Source organism: Lutzomyia longipalpis, chromosome 4 (genome assembly GCF_024334085.1).
Source record: "Lutzomyia longipalpis isolate SR_M1_2022 chromosome 4, ASM2433408v1".
Lineage (NCBI taxonomy): Eukaryota > Metazoa > Arthropoda > Insecta > Diptera > Psychodidae > Lutzomyia > Lutzomyia longipalpis.
In genome coordinates, this window is record NC_074710.1 from 17,025,911 (window position 1) to 17,040,676 (window position 14,766).

Consider the following 14,766-nt stretch of genomic DNA (forward strand, 5'->3'; position numbering starts at 1 on the left):
TTTCTTTCCCGAAATGATAAAATCGTTTTTTTGGCGCCTACTTCAAATTGCACTAATGTTGCGAAACATATCTGAAACACCCGTGAAATACGTGAAACACACAGCGAAGCATTCCGGAGAACCACGAACTAAGGAATATGGGGAAATTCTTCAAAAAAGTGGTGGGGATGAAAGCAAAACAATGCAGATTTTCTCTGTATTTACGTACATTTCCCGCGAATTTTCACTCAAAATCCCTCCATTTGTCCCCCAAATGCACCTTAGAGATCATTCTGTGAGCTGTTATTATTTATTTTATGAAAAATCACACCTTTTTCAATATGTAAACAACCACCATCGCGCGTACTTCGCGAAGTGGGGGTGCTTCGATGTTTCGTCTTTTGCTGGTGTTTTTCACTTTAGTCTTGTCAAAACCGTCCAACGGAGGGGATGTTGCTGATTGCGGCTCCGGTGGATTCTTGTACTTTGTCCGGCAATAAAAGGTATTTTGGGGCATTTTCCGCGTACTGTGGGCAATGAAAATACGCAAAAAGTCCACAGGGGTGCACGAAAAGGCATCTCGCAGTGAATTTTAGTGCTTACGTGCGGGAAAAAGTGGTGAAAAGTGTGAAAAAAGCAGCGCGTTGGGTTAAAAAAGAAGTTTTCTTTTTGTTTCTTTTTATTTCTCAACATCGTAACTTTTTTTGTTGGTGTTGGTGTTGTCAAGCGTACGCGTGTGTGTGTGCGGGAAGTCTTTTTATTCCGCGTAAAAGTGTAACAGTGTGTGCGTGATTTGTTATGAAAATTACTTGACAGCTTTTGAGCGCGTGCGGAGAAAAAACTGAAATTATGGAATTAAAAGTGAATTTATTGGAAGTAACGTAGAGAGAGAATAATAATTCTTGTGCTAAAGTGGGTGATTAGAGCGAGGACTCCAAGAAATTCTTCGTGTGTGTGCAGCAGTGAGCAAGAGAACAGTGAGAAATGCTTGCGAGGATTGCCTGTTGGGCATTTATCTTGCTCCTGGCATCCTCAGTTGCTGGACTTCCGGCTGAGGCAGCAGCGGAAGCCACAACAGCAGGTGTTGAGAGGGAAGAGGATGTTACAAAGGCTGCAACTATTCGGCCTACTAGCATTGCACCAACAACAACAACAACTCCAAAGGCCTCAAGTAAGTCCCTTTTGGCTGTTTCTCTTTTTAATTTAATTTAAAGACTTCCTGCTCCATCAGGAGAGTGAGTGAAGTATCCCTCTGGCCTCTCATTAACAGTACAGAAATTCTCTTTATTTTAATTGTCTCACATTTTGTATTAAAAAGATAGAAAGGCAGGCACAGGTTGCTAGTAGAAAAATCACAACTATTGCAATTGACGGAAAAAAAAAGAATAATAAAAAAAGAAAATATTCAATCTGTACTGGTAAAGATTTTGCAGAGAATTAGTTACCTACTGATTTATTAAAAAAATATTAAAAATTCAAGAAAATAGACATAAATAAATAAAAAAAATAGATAATATTAAAAAAAAATAACAATAAAGATTTTAGTAGATTCAAGTTCATCAGAGAGTTGAATAATATGAAAGACTGTCTAAAAAAAACGAGTCACAAGCTACTTAACCCAGATTCCACCCACAGGATCCATTTAGTTTATTCAGCCAGGTATCCCTGGGAGCAAAGGTTAGATAAAATTTTTTTGGCTGTAGTCAAAAATGCAAGGAAATTGTACAAATATAATTTAAAATGCACCTAAAATGCCTAAATTGCATAAAAAAAAGTATAAAAATAGAATAAAAATCCTTTTAAGTTATTTAACCCTTTCGCGTTCATTGGATTATACATATGAAAACCGAAAACATGTAACATTTTATTTTCTCAAATTGTTATGAATTTATTGTTATTTTTTTTAAGTTAAAAATACATTAAATTCACTGGTACTGAACGAATTTTTCCCGGGAAAAGGTTATTCTGGTCGCGAAAGGGTTAAACTAATTTTATTAAATAACAAATTAATTTCCTAAAATAAATTATTAATTTACAAATGACTACAACTGAAATACAGAAAATGTAATAAATAAAGTTAAGAACATCAATAAATAACGTACAAAATGCCATTAAAATTTACAAGACACTAGAAAATACACAAATCAATAATAAAAAGCACGAAATACTTTAAAAAACGTTGTGGAAACGCGAAAAAATGTTCAAAATGCAAAAACTGCCATAAAAATTGAAATTTTCAACGTTTCTGGTACATTTTTAGGCATTTTCTCACATTTTTTTAAAGTCTTTTCCCCATTTTTTAATATTCTTTTATTGTGTCGTATTTTTAATCTGTTATTTTATAAACTGCATTAAAAGATATGAAACTGCAATAAAATTAAACAAAATATAGATAAAACTGTCAAAAAAATCATTAATAATTGATAAGAATAAACGTAAAACTTTTAAAAAAGATGAATAATTAAAGAAAATCTTTCAAAACTTGCAAAAATGTGTCAAAAACGCATAAATTGCAATAAAAGCGTTCAAACTACGATAAAAATGTTTTTTTTTTAATGTGAAAAATCCCCTCTCCTAAAACTCTCTGAAAATGCAACAGAAAAACCCGACAAATGAACATAAAATCAAAAATCAATAATATTAAATAAAATTCAATTCATTTCATAAAGATAACTATATAGGAGTATTTTGTGGTAAACATGGGAATCCCGTGTGATTATGAGTAGTCTGGGTCATGTTTATCATTTCATTTTTATTTCATTTGCTGCTCATAAACACACACACAAACCATCCAACACACATATTGCTACTGATGCGACGTTGGGTCGAGAGTTCACATTTTAATTACATCCAACTCTGTGATTAGCAACACAAATATTTTCTAAGGAAAAAAATTGAAGCATCATCACCGCATATCGTCTCTATCCAGCAGCCCCCGAGGTCTCGTCTGCATCAACACGAATCCAGGAAACTTTTCCTACAACAACGTTAATACTCCCTATCTCTGTCTGCCCATGAAGTCGCACAGTCAGTGAAGTACATACAATGATGGGGATTCTGATGGGCAATAATAGGGGTTGGGTGGATAGCAAAGGATTCTCCCTGCATGGGGGATGATGGAGAGAAAGGAGAATTATGCAAACATTGTCCCCAATGGCTCTTTTTTTCCCATTCGCTCTCTCTTCATTCTGCCTCATTTTGGTGAAAGGCTGGGGGTCATGCAGATGAATATGTTGAGTTTTTTTTTTTCATTGTAAAACGGATAAAAGAGGAGGAAGATTGCAGTATATGGAGGTTGTCAACCCCATATGCGAAGGGGGACTTCCTCATCAATTCATTTAGTGCGCTTCCTCCGTACTCTGAAAAGTCAAAGGTCGCGCATTCTCTGCCACTTTTTTTTTTTTAAATATAACGGACGAGACACAAAGTTTTCTTTTTGTTGGTTCTCTATTTTATCGAAACGTGCAGCAATTTGGGACAAAAGTTGGACTTTCATGGCTTCTATGCGACATTGACCCTCTCTTATATACTTTTCGTGCAATTTTAATTTGGATAGGTAGCTGTTGTACATTAAAGTTTTAAAAAAACTTCTCAAATTGTTTTAACAGTTTTTTTTTATAATTCAGATTATTGAAAGTTTTTTAAAAGATCTAAAAAAAATGGAAGAAATTGAAAGGAAACGTTAAAAATTTAAGTTAATTTAAAAATTAAGAGAATATTTATAATCTTATTTAATTATTTAGATATTTTTTTTATTTTTTATATTTTCAATTTTGTCTAAAAGTTGTCTAAAATTTTAAAATATATACTCTTCGAAGAAAAAACTTAAAAAAAAACAATTTATGAGATACAAACTATGAGCAAAATATGAAGATTTAATAGAAAAGTTTCATAATAAATAAAAATAATTTCAAAAGATAGAAATAAAAAATATATCGTAAATGATTATGATTAATCTCTAAGTCTTTAAAAAAAATAAAAACAATAAAATCATTCTTATTTAAATTTATATATCCGTTAAAGATTTTAAAGGGATCAGAAAAAAAATGTTCAGAAATTGAACAAAGCTTTTAAAAGAAATTGAAAAAATAGAATATCATTAAAAAGATTATTTTATGTATTAATATTTGGCCCTATACTGCGACCAATAAATCCTTGAAATCGTTAAGATTTCAGGAAAAAATGCGTCTGAAGTTTCAAGAATAAAACCTTTTGTAATTTTTGAAATATTTTTTTTTAATTACCTACTAAAACAGTTTTAAAATAAATAAATAAATAAAAGAATTGAATAAAATAGAGAAGTATTTCTCACTATAAAGCTCTTGTATATGATTTATTTGTTGATAAACGTTTCTTTGAAGGAAATTCAACATTAAAATGTGATTGGATTGGATATAAAATTTATTAGAAAAGAAAAACTTTATTTTATTCTTTATTAAATAGATATTGTTTATTATTTCGCGAAAAAGTCTTCTAATCCAGAGCACAAACTGGTCGTATTTTGTTCTTAAAAACTCCCTTATTTAGCTTAGTTCACAAGACATCGTCCCTTTCAAAGGGAAAGGAATGGGTTCGAATCTACTCCTGTCCAAATCTTTATTTTTTTTCTGCAAATATTTTCAAAATTAACGATGTTTTGAATTAATTCTAATGAATAAATTCACGCGCATATTTCACAAAATATGTGCTGGTGTGTGCTGAGAAAATACCTCAGTTTCTTGGAAAATTCTCGACATAATAACAAAATTCCATTCATTTTTTTTCTTCCAATCTCATTCACATAAATGATACAAAAAAGCACAAACTTGGTGAATTGCATTCTTTTAGAGAGCTATTAATATACCATTTAATAAAACATTAATTAATTCTACTTTTGCGAGTTGGAGCTGCTAAGCTTTGAGTAGCTTTGAGGGGGAAATCAATAGAAAAAAAACTTGCGAGTTTTCTTGTATTTGTTGTAATAAATCAATAGAAATGTGAGACAATTTACTCGGGGAATTTTTGTTCTAATACAAAAATGCAAAGATAAATAATAAATATAACATGGATGGAACAGGAAAGCGAAAGAACGGTAAGTAAAACTTACGGGCTGTGATTCTTTCTTTGTCAGTGAAATGTGAAGATGGCTGAAAATTGAGGATGAGCAAATTTGGAGGAGAGACTTACTCGTGAGCCGAATCACAGCCAACGCGCAGATATTTTGTGAAATGCCTTAATCGTGGGCGTTGGCTGTGATTCGGTACGCGAGAAAGCCTTCCTCAAAATTTGCCTATCCTCAATTTTTCGTCAATTTCACATTTCACTGACAAAGAAAGAATCACAGCCCGTAAGTTTTACTTACCGTTCTTTCGCTTTCCTGTTCCATCCATGTTATATTTATTATTTATCTTTGCAGTTTTTATATATTTATCTTTGCATTTTTATATGTATAGAATAATGTATATATCTATGCATTTATATATATTTTACTTTACTTTTATATGTGTATATAAAAAACGCCCCGCTTCGCGGGGCGTTGGACTTATGCAACTCAAGATATGACATAAAAACTTTAAAACGCGATATCTCCGGAACGGCTACATAGATTTTCTTCATTTTTGGCATGGTGATAGATATTATAGTCAACTATAACATATCAAAATATGAAGCAAATCTATAAAGCGGTGCTCGAGATATTCATCGAAAACTCATCGAAAATTTTGTTTTTGATTTTAGCGCCACTTGCGGTCATTTTTTGAACTTGTGATGTTCCGAGCAGTTGTAGGGCTTGTTAATATCTTTCATTTGAGCCTAAGTTGATCAAAATCGGTCAAGCCATTCTCAAGTTATGACCGATTTTCGATGAAAAATTGTGACGGCCATATTGGCTAAACGGCTTGACCGATTTTCGAAAATGAGGTATCGTTGGAAAGGTCTTGATGGCCCCTACAACATATCAAAATTTCAGATTTTTATCTGTTACAGGGGCTGAGATATAGCGAAAACAAAATTTGACAGTTATCCAAAATGGCGGACGCGAGGGTGGGGGGTCGGATTTGACTTCATAATCGGATGTCCTCCACCCGATATATGAACTTTGCCGTTGACCGCAAGTCTCTATCTATCACCGTTCTCTTGTAATTTAGCGAAAGGTTCCGGCCGGCCGGACGGCCGGAAAGATTTTTGGCGCATACGTTTTTTGGAATGTAGGGACCCTAATTCGTGCTTATCCCAAGTTTGAGCCCGATCTGACGACTTTGCATTTTTGAGTGTACACAGAAGCTGTGCTTCTTTGAAGAAAGAATCACAGCTAAAAATGTATTTTGCTTCTCTTTTACGGCAAAAGAATCAAAATTTTGCGAATTTATTTTTAGAATAAATTCTAATCTAAAATGTTAATCTTTTCTGCATTTAATATAAACAAACGAACACGCCAAACATTTTCTGCGTATTGTAGAATTTGGATGAGAAATTCACGTTAATCATTTTGGTTGGAGGAAATAATACCTATACAAAACATAAGGAGGAAATTCTTGTAAATATTTAGACACTCTATTTAAGTATTATTGCTATGTATTGTTTGGCTTCCTTTTAATAGAGAAGAAAAAACAAAGGAATTTATATAGAAGAGAGGTGGCCAAAATCGATATTTTTTTCATCTGTTTTGTTATATTTTATGTGAATGGCGCATTGTCCTAATTTCTCTGCAGCATGTCCTCCGTCACATTTTACATGTCGCGATGGCACGTGCATTCCGCTCTTTTGGAAATGTGATTCAAACAGGGACTGTGATGATGGTTCAGACGAACCACCCGAATGTGCCCACTCACTGGGATGCCTAGAGGGGCAATTTCGCTGCACTGGCACGCAAAAATGCATTCCCAGTGGATGGTTGTGTGATGGAGACTACGACTGTGGAGTCCACAAGAAGACACTCGTTGTGGATCAATCGGATGAAAATAATGATAAATGTAAGGAAAATTTCTTCTTTTTTTCTGTGTATTTTCAACTTTAATGTGAAAATTTGAGAGTCAGAATGAAGCTTGATAAAAGGCCTGATGAAGGGGAATTTCTGGCTCTCGAAATGTCACATTGAGGTTATGTTGAAAATAAAGTAAAGAATGTCCTTTCTGTGTCTAAAAAAATTATTTTGACCGTTTAATCGACCATTAAATGATCTAAGAATACAAAAAAAATTTATTGAATTTCTAATATTTTTTAAATTAAATATTTTGAAACAAAAATGGGTGAAATCGTTAAGGATAAAATGAATTATTATCTCTCATGATCAATAATTGATTAATAGTTATGTATTCTATCAAGAAAATGATTCTGTGACCTTCTCGCGACCACTTAATGACTATTCAATGTCTTAAATACAAAAAAAAAATATATATTAAAGGAATTTCTAATATATTTTTTTAATTTAATTAAAACAAAAATGAATGAAATCCTTAAGGATAACATGCATAATTGAGCAATATTTCTAAATTCTATTAAAAAATTGCTCCTTCAACCTTTTCGCGACTTACTTTTACGCTAAGTGGGGCCCGGAGTCTTTCATCTCCTTGTGCACTGCGGCCCATGTGGGCCTATTGTGCATACCTTTTCGCGACTACTTAGCGACCATTTAATGACCTAAATACAAAAAAAAAAACATTTTTTAATGAATTTATAACATTTCATTTTAAATTAATTTGAAATAAAAATGTGTAAAAACTTAAAATATACCATAAAGAATAGACTAATTATTCTAAATTCCATCGAGGAGTTACTTTTGTAACATTTTCGAAAACCCACAATAAGCTTGCTTTAGCTGCAGTGGATTGGAAGCGATCTCAGTCGCGGCCACCCCAAACAAATCTGAATCTGAACATTTTCGAATCCATTTGACGTCAATTTAATGATCTAAACATGAAACAATTTATTTCAACGTTTCAATGCCTAAAAATGCAAATTAGATAAAAGTATTAGCGAAATCTCCACACAAATTCATTGATTTTTTAATGTTTTATTATTCATTGCATAAGTCTGTCGTAAAAGGGTTGTAAAATGGTCGTAAAAGAGTTACGATTCCCTCCCAATAAGCAAAGTAAAATCAAAGACTAAAAAATATCTTTATTTTCTACCTGATGGCTATGCTATTGTTCTTGATCTTTTTTATTATTTTTAGGATTAAACTTTACTTATTTTTTTTTTATTCTTTATTTACTCGTTGTATTCCTATTCACCCCAATTAGCAATTTATCTTACCCAGTAGGCAAAATAATTATTTCAAAATTATTTTTTTAATTTAAATTTAAAAATAATCAGTTTTTTAACGTTTTGTCGTGTTTTTTTTTACAAATTAAATAAATTGAAAAAGGTGTCAACACAACAAAATGTCCACCGAATAAAGTTGCCTGCCAGCCGGGTGTTTGTCTGGAGATTGAGAAATTCTGCGATGGGACGTGGGATTGTGTGAATGATGAGCTGAATTGTGCGAAGAATTTGTCAAAATGTGGCACAATTAAGTGCTCATTTGACTGCCGTGACACCCCCGAGGGTCCAAAGTGCTTCTGCCCACCCGGACAGGAGCCGAATGGCACAGCGTGTCAGGATCTCGATGAGTGCAAGCTCGAGGGGACGTGTGATCAACTCTGTACAAATACACCCGGAAGTTTTCGATGTTCCTGCGTGTCGGGCTATACGAGAGTAAGTTTAATGTACCTTCTTTATGCCATATAGAGAGAGAGAGAGAGAGAGAGAGAGAGAGAGAGAGAGAGAGAAATGTAGAACGAGAGAGTTTGTGTGTTGTGTGCGCTTGTAAATTGATTCAATTCTTCAATTTACTCAATTTGATGGCTCCATTTCACTACCTAATTGAAGACTCAAAAGATTCTCCTCTATCTACGAGTTTCTTATTGCTCTATTTTCTTACAACAATGTAAGAAAATGTGTATTCAAATCACGTTGCGAGAGAATCTTTTGGGATGAATTCAGAGAGATTTACTTGCACACCGTACATGATTAAAGGAGTTTATACATTTTTATGTATGTCTCTCAGAATATTGTTTGATGATAAGATTCTAAGAATTTAAAAATATATTTTTTTTTAGAGAATCAAAGAAATATGAATGAAAAACCCAAAAAAGATTTTTTCTTTAATTTTCTTTGTGAAATAAACTAGAAAATTTCCCGAAGAATTGATTGGAAAGGCTTATAAATCACACTCCCATTGTAATTCATTCAAGGAACAGAAGACATTTTTATTGAAAAAATTTAATTACATATGTATTTTAAAAATTCTTCATGAATCATTACACAAAAAAATCGAGTTAGGATAGTTTTGCTCGGAGTTTCGTTTTTTTTTTAGTTTAATGTATGTTTCAAATGAGATTTTAATGTTTGAAACACGAAATTTTCACAAAAATGAGTTAGTATAGTATATTTTTCGACCCTCGTGTTTCAATTGATGTTATTGATGTTAATAAGCCCTATAAACTTTCTTATTTTTATCTCCATTTAGAATTAACCTAAGTCAATAGAAATTTTATTTCTTACTATATATTTTCGTGTGCAAAACCCTCAAAATATTTCAGGAACTCAAAAAAATGGAGTTAGAATTGTTATACTGGGAGTTTTTTTTTTCATTGCTTAATGTAATTTATAAAATTTTCTTTCTGTATGAAATTATTTTATTTGACGCTGCAGACCCTTACAAGATTTCCTAATAATGTCTTCGTTTAGAAATTTTATTAAACTCGTTAAAAAGATTACATTTTGGCATTTTTTTTTGTACATAAAGCTTATGAGCATATGCGTCAAGAAATTGTCTTTGGATTTTCTTTTAATTGATTAAAATTTGATAATGAATCAAGCTTTTCTTGCATTTTTTAGCATATGCGTCTTCTACGAAAAATGAAGTGGAATGAAGCATATGCTCAAAATGCAAAATAAAATACAATAGGGGCGTGATTTATGCAGAATTTCAGCAAATTCTGGTATTTTTTTAAAACTATTTTCAATAAAAGAAAATTATTTGAAGCTTTTTTCTTCTTTCAAATGCATAAAGTCCTTTTCCTTCAACGCGACGAAGGAATAGAGAGAGAGAGTAAACGAATATTGAGAGGGGAAATTGGTCTTAATTTACAGATAAATTCACATTGTCAAGCGATAAATGTACCAAAGGAGGAAGCCCCATCATTGGTGTTTATAACACAAAAAGATTTGCGAAGGGTGGCAATGAATGGGGATTTGTGGTCATTTAATCCCGTCTATCCCATTGAGAATCCCATTTCATTGGAATTTTGGCATCGGAATCGCAGCGTTTGCCTTCTGTCGCCTTCGGCGGAGGCAGTGGTTGAGCTGAATTGTCACAACATTGATGATTTTAGCCAGAGGTGGCGTCTACCGTTGCCTGATGCCTATCCGAATCTTGAGACAGTTGAATTGGTGCTGCTCGATTGGATTTCGGGTAATTGGTACTACCTGGATGCGGGTAAGGAGATTGTTTACGTGTGTACGGCACAAATGCGCTACTGCACGGTGATCCTTGAGCGGGAAATGAGTAAAGTTCGAGGGATGGCGCTCGATCCAACGGCGGGGTTTGTCTTCTTCACAAAATGGGGCAATAATCCGGCAACGTTGGAACGTTGTCTGCTCGATGGGAGCAACAGGACACAACTGGTGTCCCATAAGATTGTCTACCCGAATGGGGTGACGTTGGATCTGGCCAATAAGCACGTGTACTGGGTGGACACGTACATGGACTTCATTGAGCGCGTAACGTACACAGGGGAGAAGCGATGGAGTATAAAGAAACAAATGAATCACATGGTTCTCATTCAATCCCTCCACGGGGTGACAATGCTCGAAAATATGATCTACGTGACCTCGTGGAAGAACCACACAGTGCTGGGGCTGGATAAGTTCACCACAGAGGCTAAAGTTCTCGTTGCAAACTCCTCCGTACCCATTGGCATACACGTCTTCCATCGGCAGCGACAACCCGAAGTTTCTCATCCGTGTCGTGAACGGAATGGGGATTGTCAGCATCTCTGTATCCCCGCGTGGAGGAAGAATGTTGCCACGGCGCAATGCCTCTGTGCCCCCGGGTATCGCCTCAAGGGCCGCACTCAGTGTATCCTCGTAAAATTCTCCTCCTTCCTCCTTTTTGCCCGTGAACAGCCGGACATGATTAAGGGGATCCCCATGAAGAAACAAACAGCCATTCAGGACGCCATTGTGCCCATAGTCAATGTAAATTGGCCCATAACCCTAGATTTTGGCGTTAAAGAGCAAACGGTGTACTTTGCGCATAAAATAAAGAAGAGCAACACCTTCACGGTGGGCAGTCAGAAGCTAGACGGCACCGGCCGGAGGGTCATAGCAACGGGCCTAGCGGCTTGCAATGGGCTTGCCTACGATTGGATGGGTGGCAATATCTTCCACACGGATTCAACGTGGAATTTAATTGGAGTCCTCAAAGTTGCAGAGCCCCCCATTCAGAAGACACTCATAACAGATGGGATTGTTCATCCAGAGTAAGTTCGGTTATTTATTTATTTATTTTTGTACTAAAAAATGTTTTTTTTTTAACAAATACCTATTGTTTAGAACATTGCAGTACATTGTTTAGAACACTTTACCAAAATATTAAAACACGGAGAAAAGAGCTCAATGATAACATTTTTTAATATTATGATCAAAAGTGTTCTAAAAATGTTCTAAGAATGAACTAAAATGTTCTAAAATTCTTTTTTAATATAAAAAATTTTCTAATAATTAATTTTTATATCATTTTAATTATTTTTTGCTCTTGGGGCTCTTGGGGTTTATTTTTATCCATGTTTTAATATTCTGATCTAAAGTGTTCTAAAGATATGTACTAAAATATATAATTTTTTATACAATGTCTTTTAATTTCATTTGTTGTTTTCTTTGGGTAAACGTGTTATGAAAATTAAAGTCTTTTAATGTACTAAAAACTTTTCTAATTAACTCATTTCAACTTAAACAATATTTTTGATTTATTTAATTTAATTGTAAATCACTAATGAAATTTTCTCTTTTTTTATTCTATCATTTAATTCTGAGTTGTTTTTAACATTTAGGTTTAAATTGTTCTAAAAAGTACTAAAAAATTAAAATTTATAACATTTTAAATTATTGAGTTCTCTCTTTCTCACCCCATAAAGTCAGTTTTTTAAACGTGTACAAAAAGTGTTCTAAAAATTTTAATTATCTCATGAACATATTTGTTAATTTTTTTTCAATTGCCCTGTGAACCTATAATGAAATTAAACCTTTTGTATTGCTTTCTAAATTGCTCTAAAAGGTGTACTAAAAAGTACTAAAAGTAATTTTGATTGAAATTCTTGATCTTTTTGAATTTTCTAATCAAATTCCAAGTCAATAAAGACAATTTAGAATAAAAAACATTACCTTTCAGTGCGATTGTGGTTGATCCTCAACATGGTATGATGTACTGGACAACGTGGGCAACAATGGGGCATGTTGGTTCAATTCAGAGCGCTTGGATGGATGGGACGCATCGTGAGGTGATTCTGCAGACAAATCTCCACTGGCCAACGGGTTTGACGATTGATTTGCGTGCTGGGAAGCTGTATTGGTGCGATCCGATTATGCCATCAATTGAACGGGCGGATTTCAATGGGAAGAACCGGCAGGTACTCTATAGTGGTGCCAGTGAGCACTTCTACCCGCATTCAATGGCCTTCAATGGGGAGATGATTTTCTGGTCGGACAATGTTCAGGGGAACATCAGGGCGCTCATGCTCAATGGCACGGAGGCTGTGGATGTGGGGGAGCCCCTTTTTGTTGAACGCAGCCTCATTGGGAGTATGAAGGTGTTTGACAATAGCAGTCAAGTGGGGGCGAATGCTTGCACGGCAGCAAAGAATTGTCCGGGAGTGTGTTTGATGACGCCCAAGGGATCTGTTTGTTCGTGTGCCGATGGGTTCTCCCTGAATGCCAGTGGGACAGCGTGCATGCCACAAGTGAACTACATGGCACCCACGGATTGTGCTGCAGGCTACTTCCGGTGCCGGCATCAGCATCAATGCATCGAAGTGAGATTCCTCTGCGATGGCGACGCTGATTGCGGGGATGGCAGCGATGAGGCAGTCGGTGAGGATGGCCCATGCTCAACGAAGGATCACTGCAACACAACAGCTGGATACTTTCAGTGCGACGGCAATCGATGCCTCCACAATTCAACACTCTGCGATGGCGTAGCCCATTGCATCGATGAAGCTGATGAAGATCCAAAGATCTGTCCGAACATAACGTGCTCAGAGAGTCAATTTCAGTGCAACGGCACAAAGAGGTGCATCCCCAATATTTGGTATTGCGATCAACATGCCGACTGCGGGCCCGGAGACTTCTCAGATGAACCCGAAGACTGCGGGGAGTGCCTGGAGTATGAGTGCGACAATAAAGTGTGTGTTCCGTATGAGCAGCTGTGTGATGGCTTTGACAACTGCGGGGATCATTCGGATGAGAATGGATGCATGTTGGAGTGTCGCCATGGGCAGATCTACTGCACACCCAAGGGATGCATCAATGAGAGTCACATTTGCGATGGGATTGTCGATTGCTTCGACGCCAGGGATGAGCAGCAGTGTGAGAATGCAACAGTGGTGAGTTTCTTTCTTTTTAAATCTTTTTTTTTAATTCTTTTTTTTTGTTGAGATACTTGACTTATTTTTAGTGTTTTATCCACGTCTTATTCGATATTTATCCAAGTTATCCAAGTTGGATTTGTGATCTTTTTAACATTTTATCCAAGCTGAATTTAGATTGATTATTATTATCTGATATTTCTTTACAATTTTTTATCCAAGATTTTATATCAAATATTTCTCTAAAGGTTTCAATATTTATTTTATTTGTTTAATTTCTAGCAATGTAAAGCATTATCCAAGTTAGAGTCTTGATCTTTAACGCTTTATCCCTGTTAAAAATAAATCGATTTGACATTTTTTGACATTTCTGTGGCACTTTATCCAATATATTTGTCGAACAGTTTACATTTAATCATGAATAATTTCAAATTTTTCTTTGGATATTTATTTTTAAAAATTATTTTTTATAGCATTTTGATAATGTTTTATCCAATAGATGAATTTATGATGATTAAACCTTAATTCTAGTTTAATTTTAAACGATTGGAGTTTCGTCTTATATAATACTTGTTTTTTGTACTTTTGGGCATTATTTCAATAAAATTCAATTCAATTCAATATTTCTAACTATTGACATTTTTTAAAGTATATAATCCAACATTGTACGAAAAATATTTTTCTAAAGGTTTGGATATATTTTTTTTTATTTATAACAATTAGAGCGTTATCGAAGTGAGATCTTTGACGTTTTATCCTTGTTGAAATTAAATCAATTTATTTACATATTATTTGACATTATTTTGTTATTCTAACAGTTGACGTTTCGTCTTGAATATTTGATGGAAGATTTATTGATTGTTTTTCAGCATTTTGATAAAATTTTATCCAATAGTTGAATTTGTGAGGATAAAATGATAATTTAACGGTTAATTTCTAAAGTTTGCTAATTTATATCTTCTTGAAAATTTCTAACGATTGAAACAATATTTTTGATCATTTTTTTTTACTACTAGACTAATTGGCGAATATTTAAGGTTTACTCAATTTTAACAAATGTTTGACATTTTGTTCAAAATATTCTATTAGCGGTTTTTTTATATTTGTTTAACTTCTAACGACTGACAGATATTTACTTCGTTGAATTTCAAACAATTGACAGATTTAGCCTTCGTTGAATTTC

The 14,766-nt window shown here is 34.2% G+C and overlaps 1 protein-coding gene across 1 annotated transcript in view; it reads left to right on the forward strand.

The window, feature by feature from the left end:
* The first annotated feature begins 403 nt into the window (after positions 1 to 403).
* Positions 404 to 14,766, forward strand: part of LOC129795277 (low-density lipoprotein receptor-related protein 1) — a 47,011-nt gene continuing 32,648 nt past the window's right edge. The window contains exons 1-5 of the mRNA XM_055836363.1: positions 404 to 1,150; positions 6,669 to 6,929; positions 8,324 to 8,652; positions 10,093 to 11,483; positions 12,392 to 13,601. Of these exons, the coding sequence (XP_055692338.1) occupies positions 964 to 1,150; positions 6,669 to 6,929; positions 8,324 to 8,652; positions 10,093 to 11,483; positions 12,392 to 13,601 (3,378 nt within the window). The 5' untranslated portion in view covers positions 404 to 963. The remainder of the gene's footprint in view (positions 1,151 to 6,668; positions 6,930 to 8,323; positions 8,653 to 10,092; positions 11,484 to 12,391; positions 13,602 to 14,766) is intronic.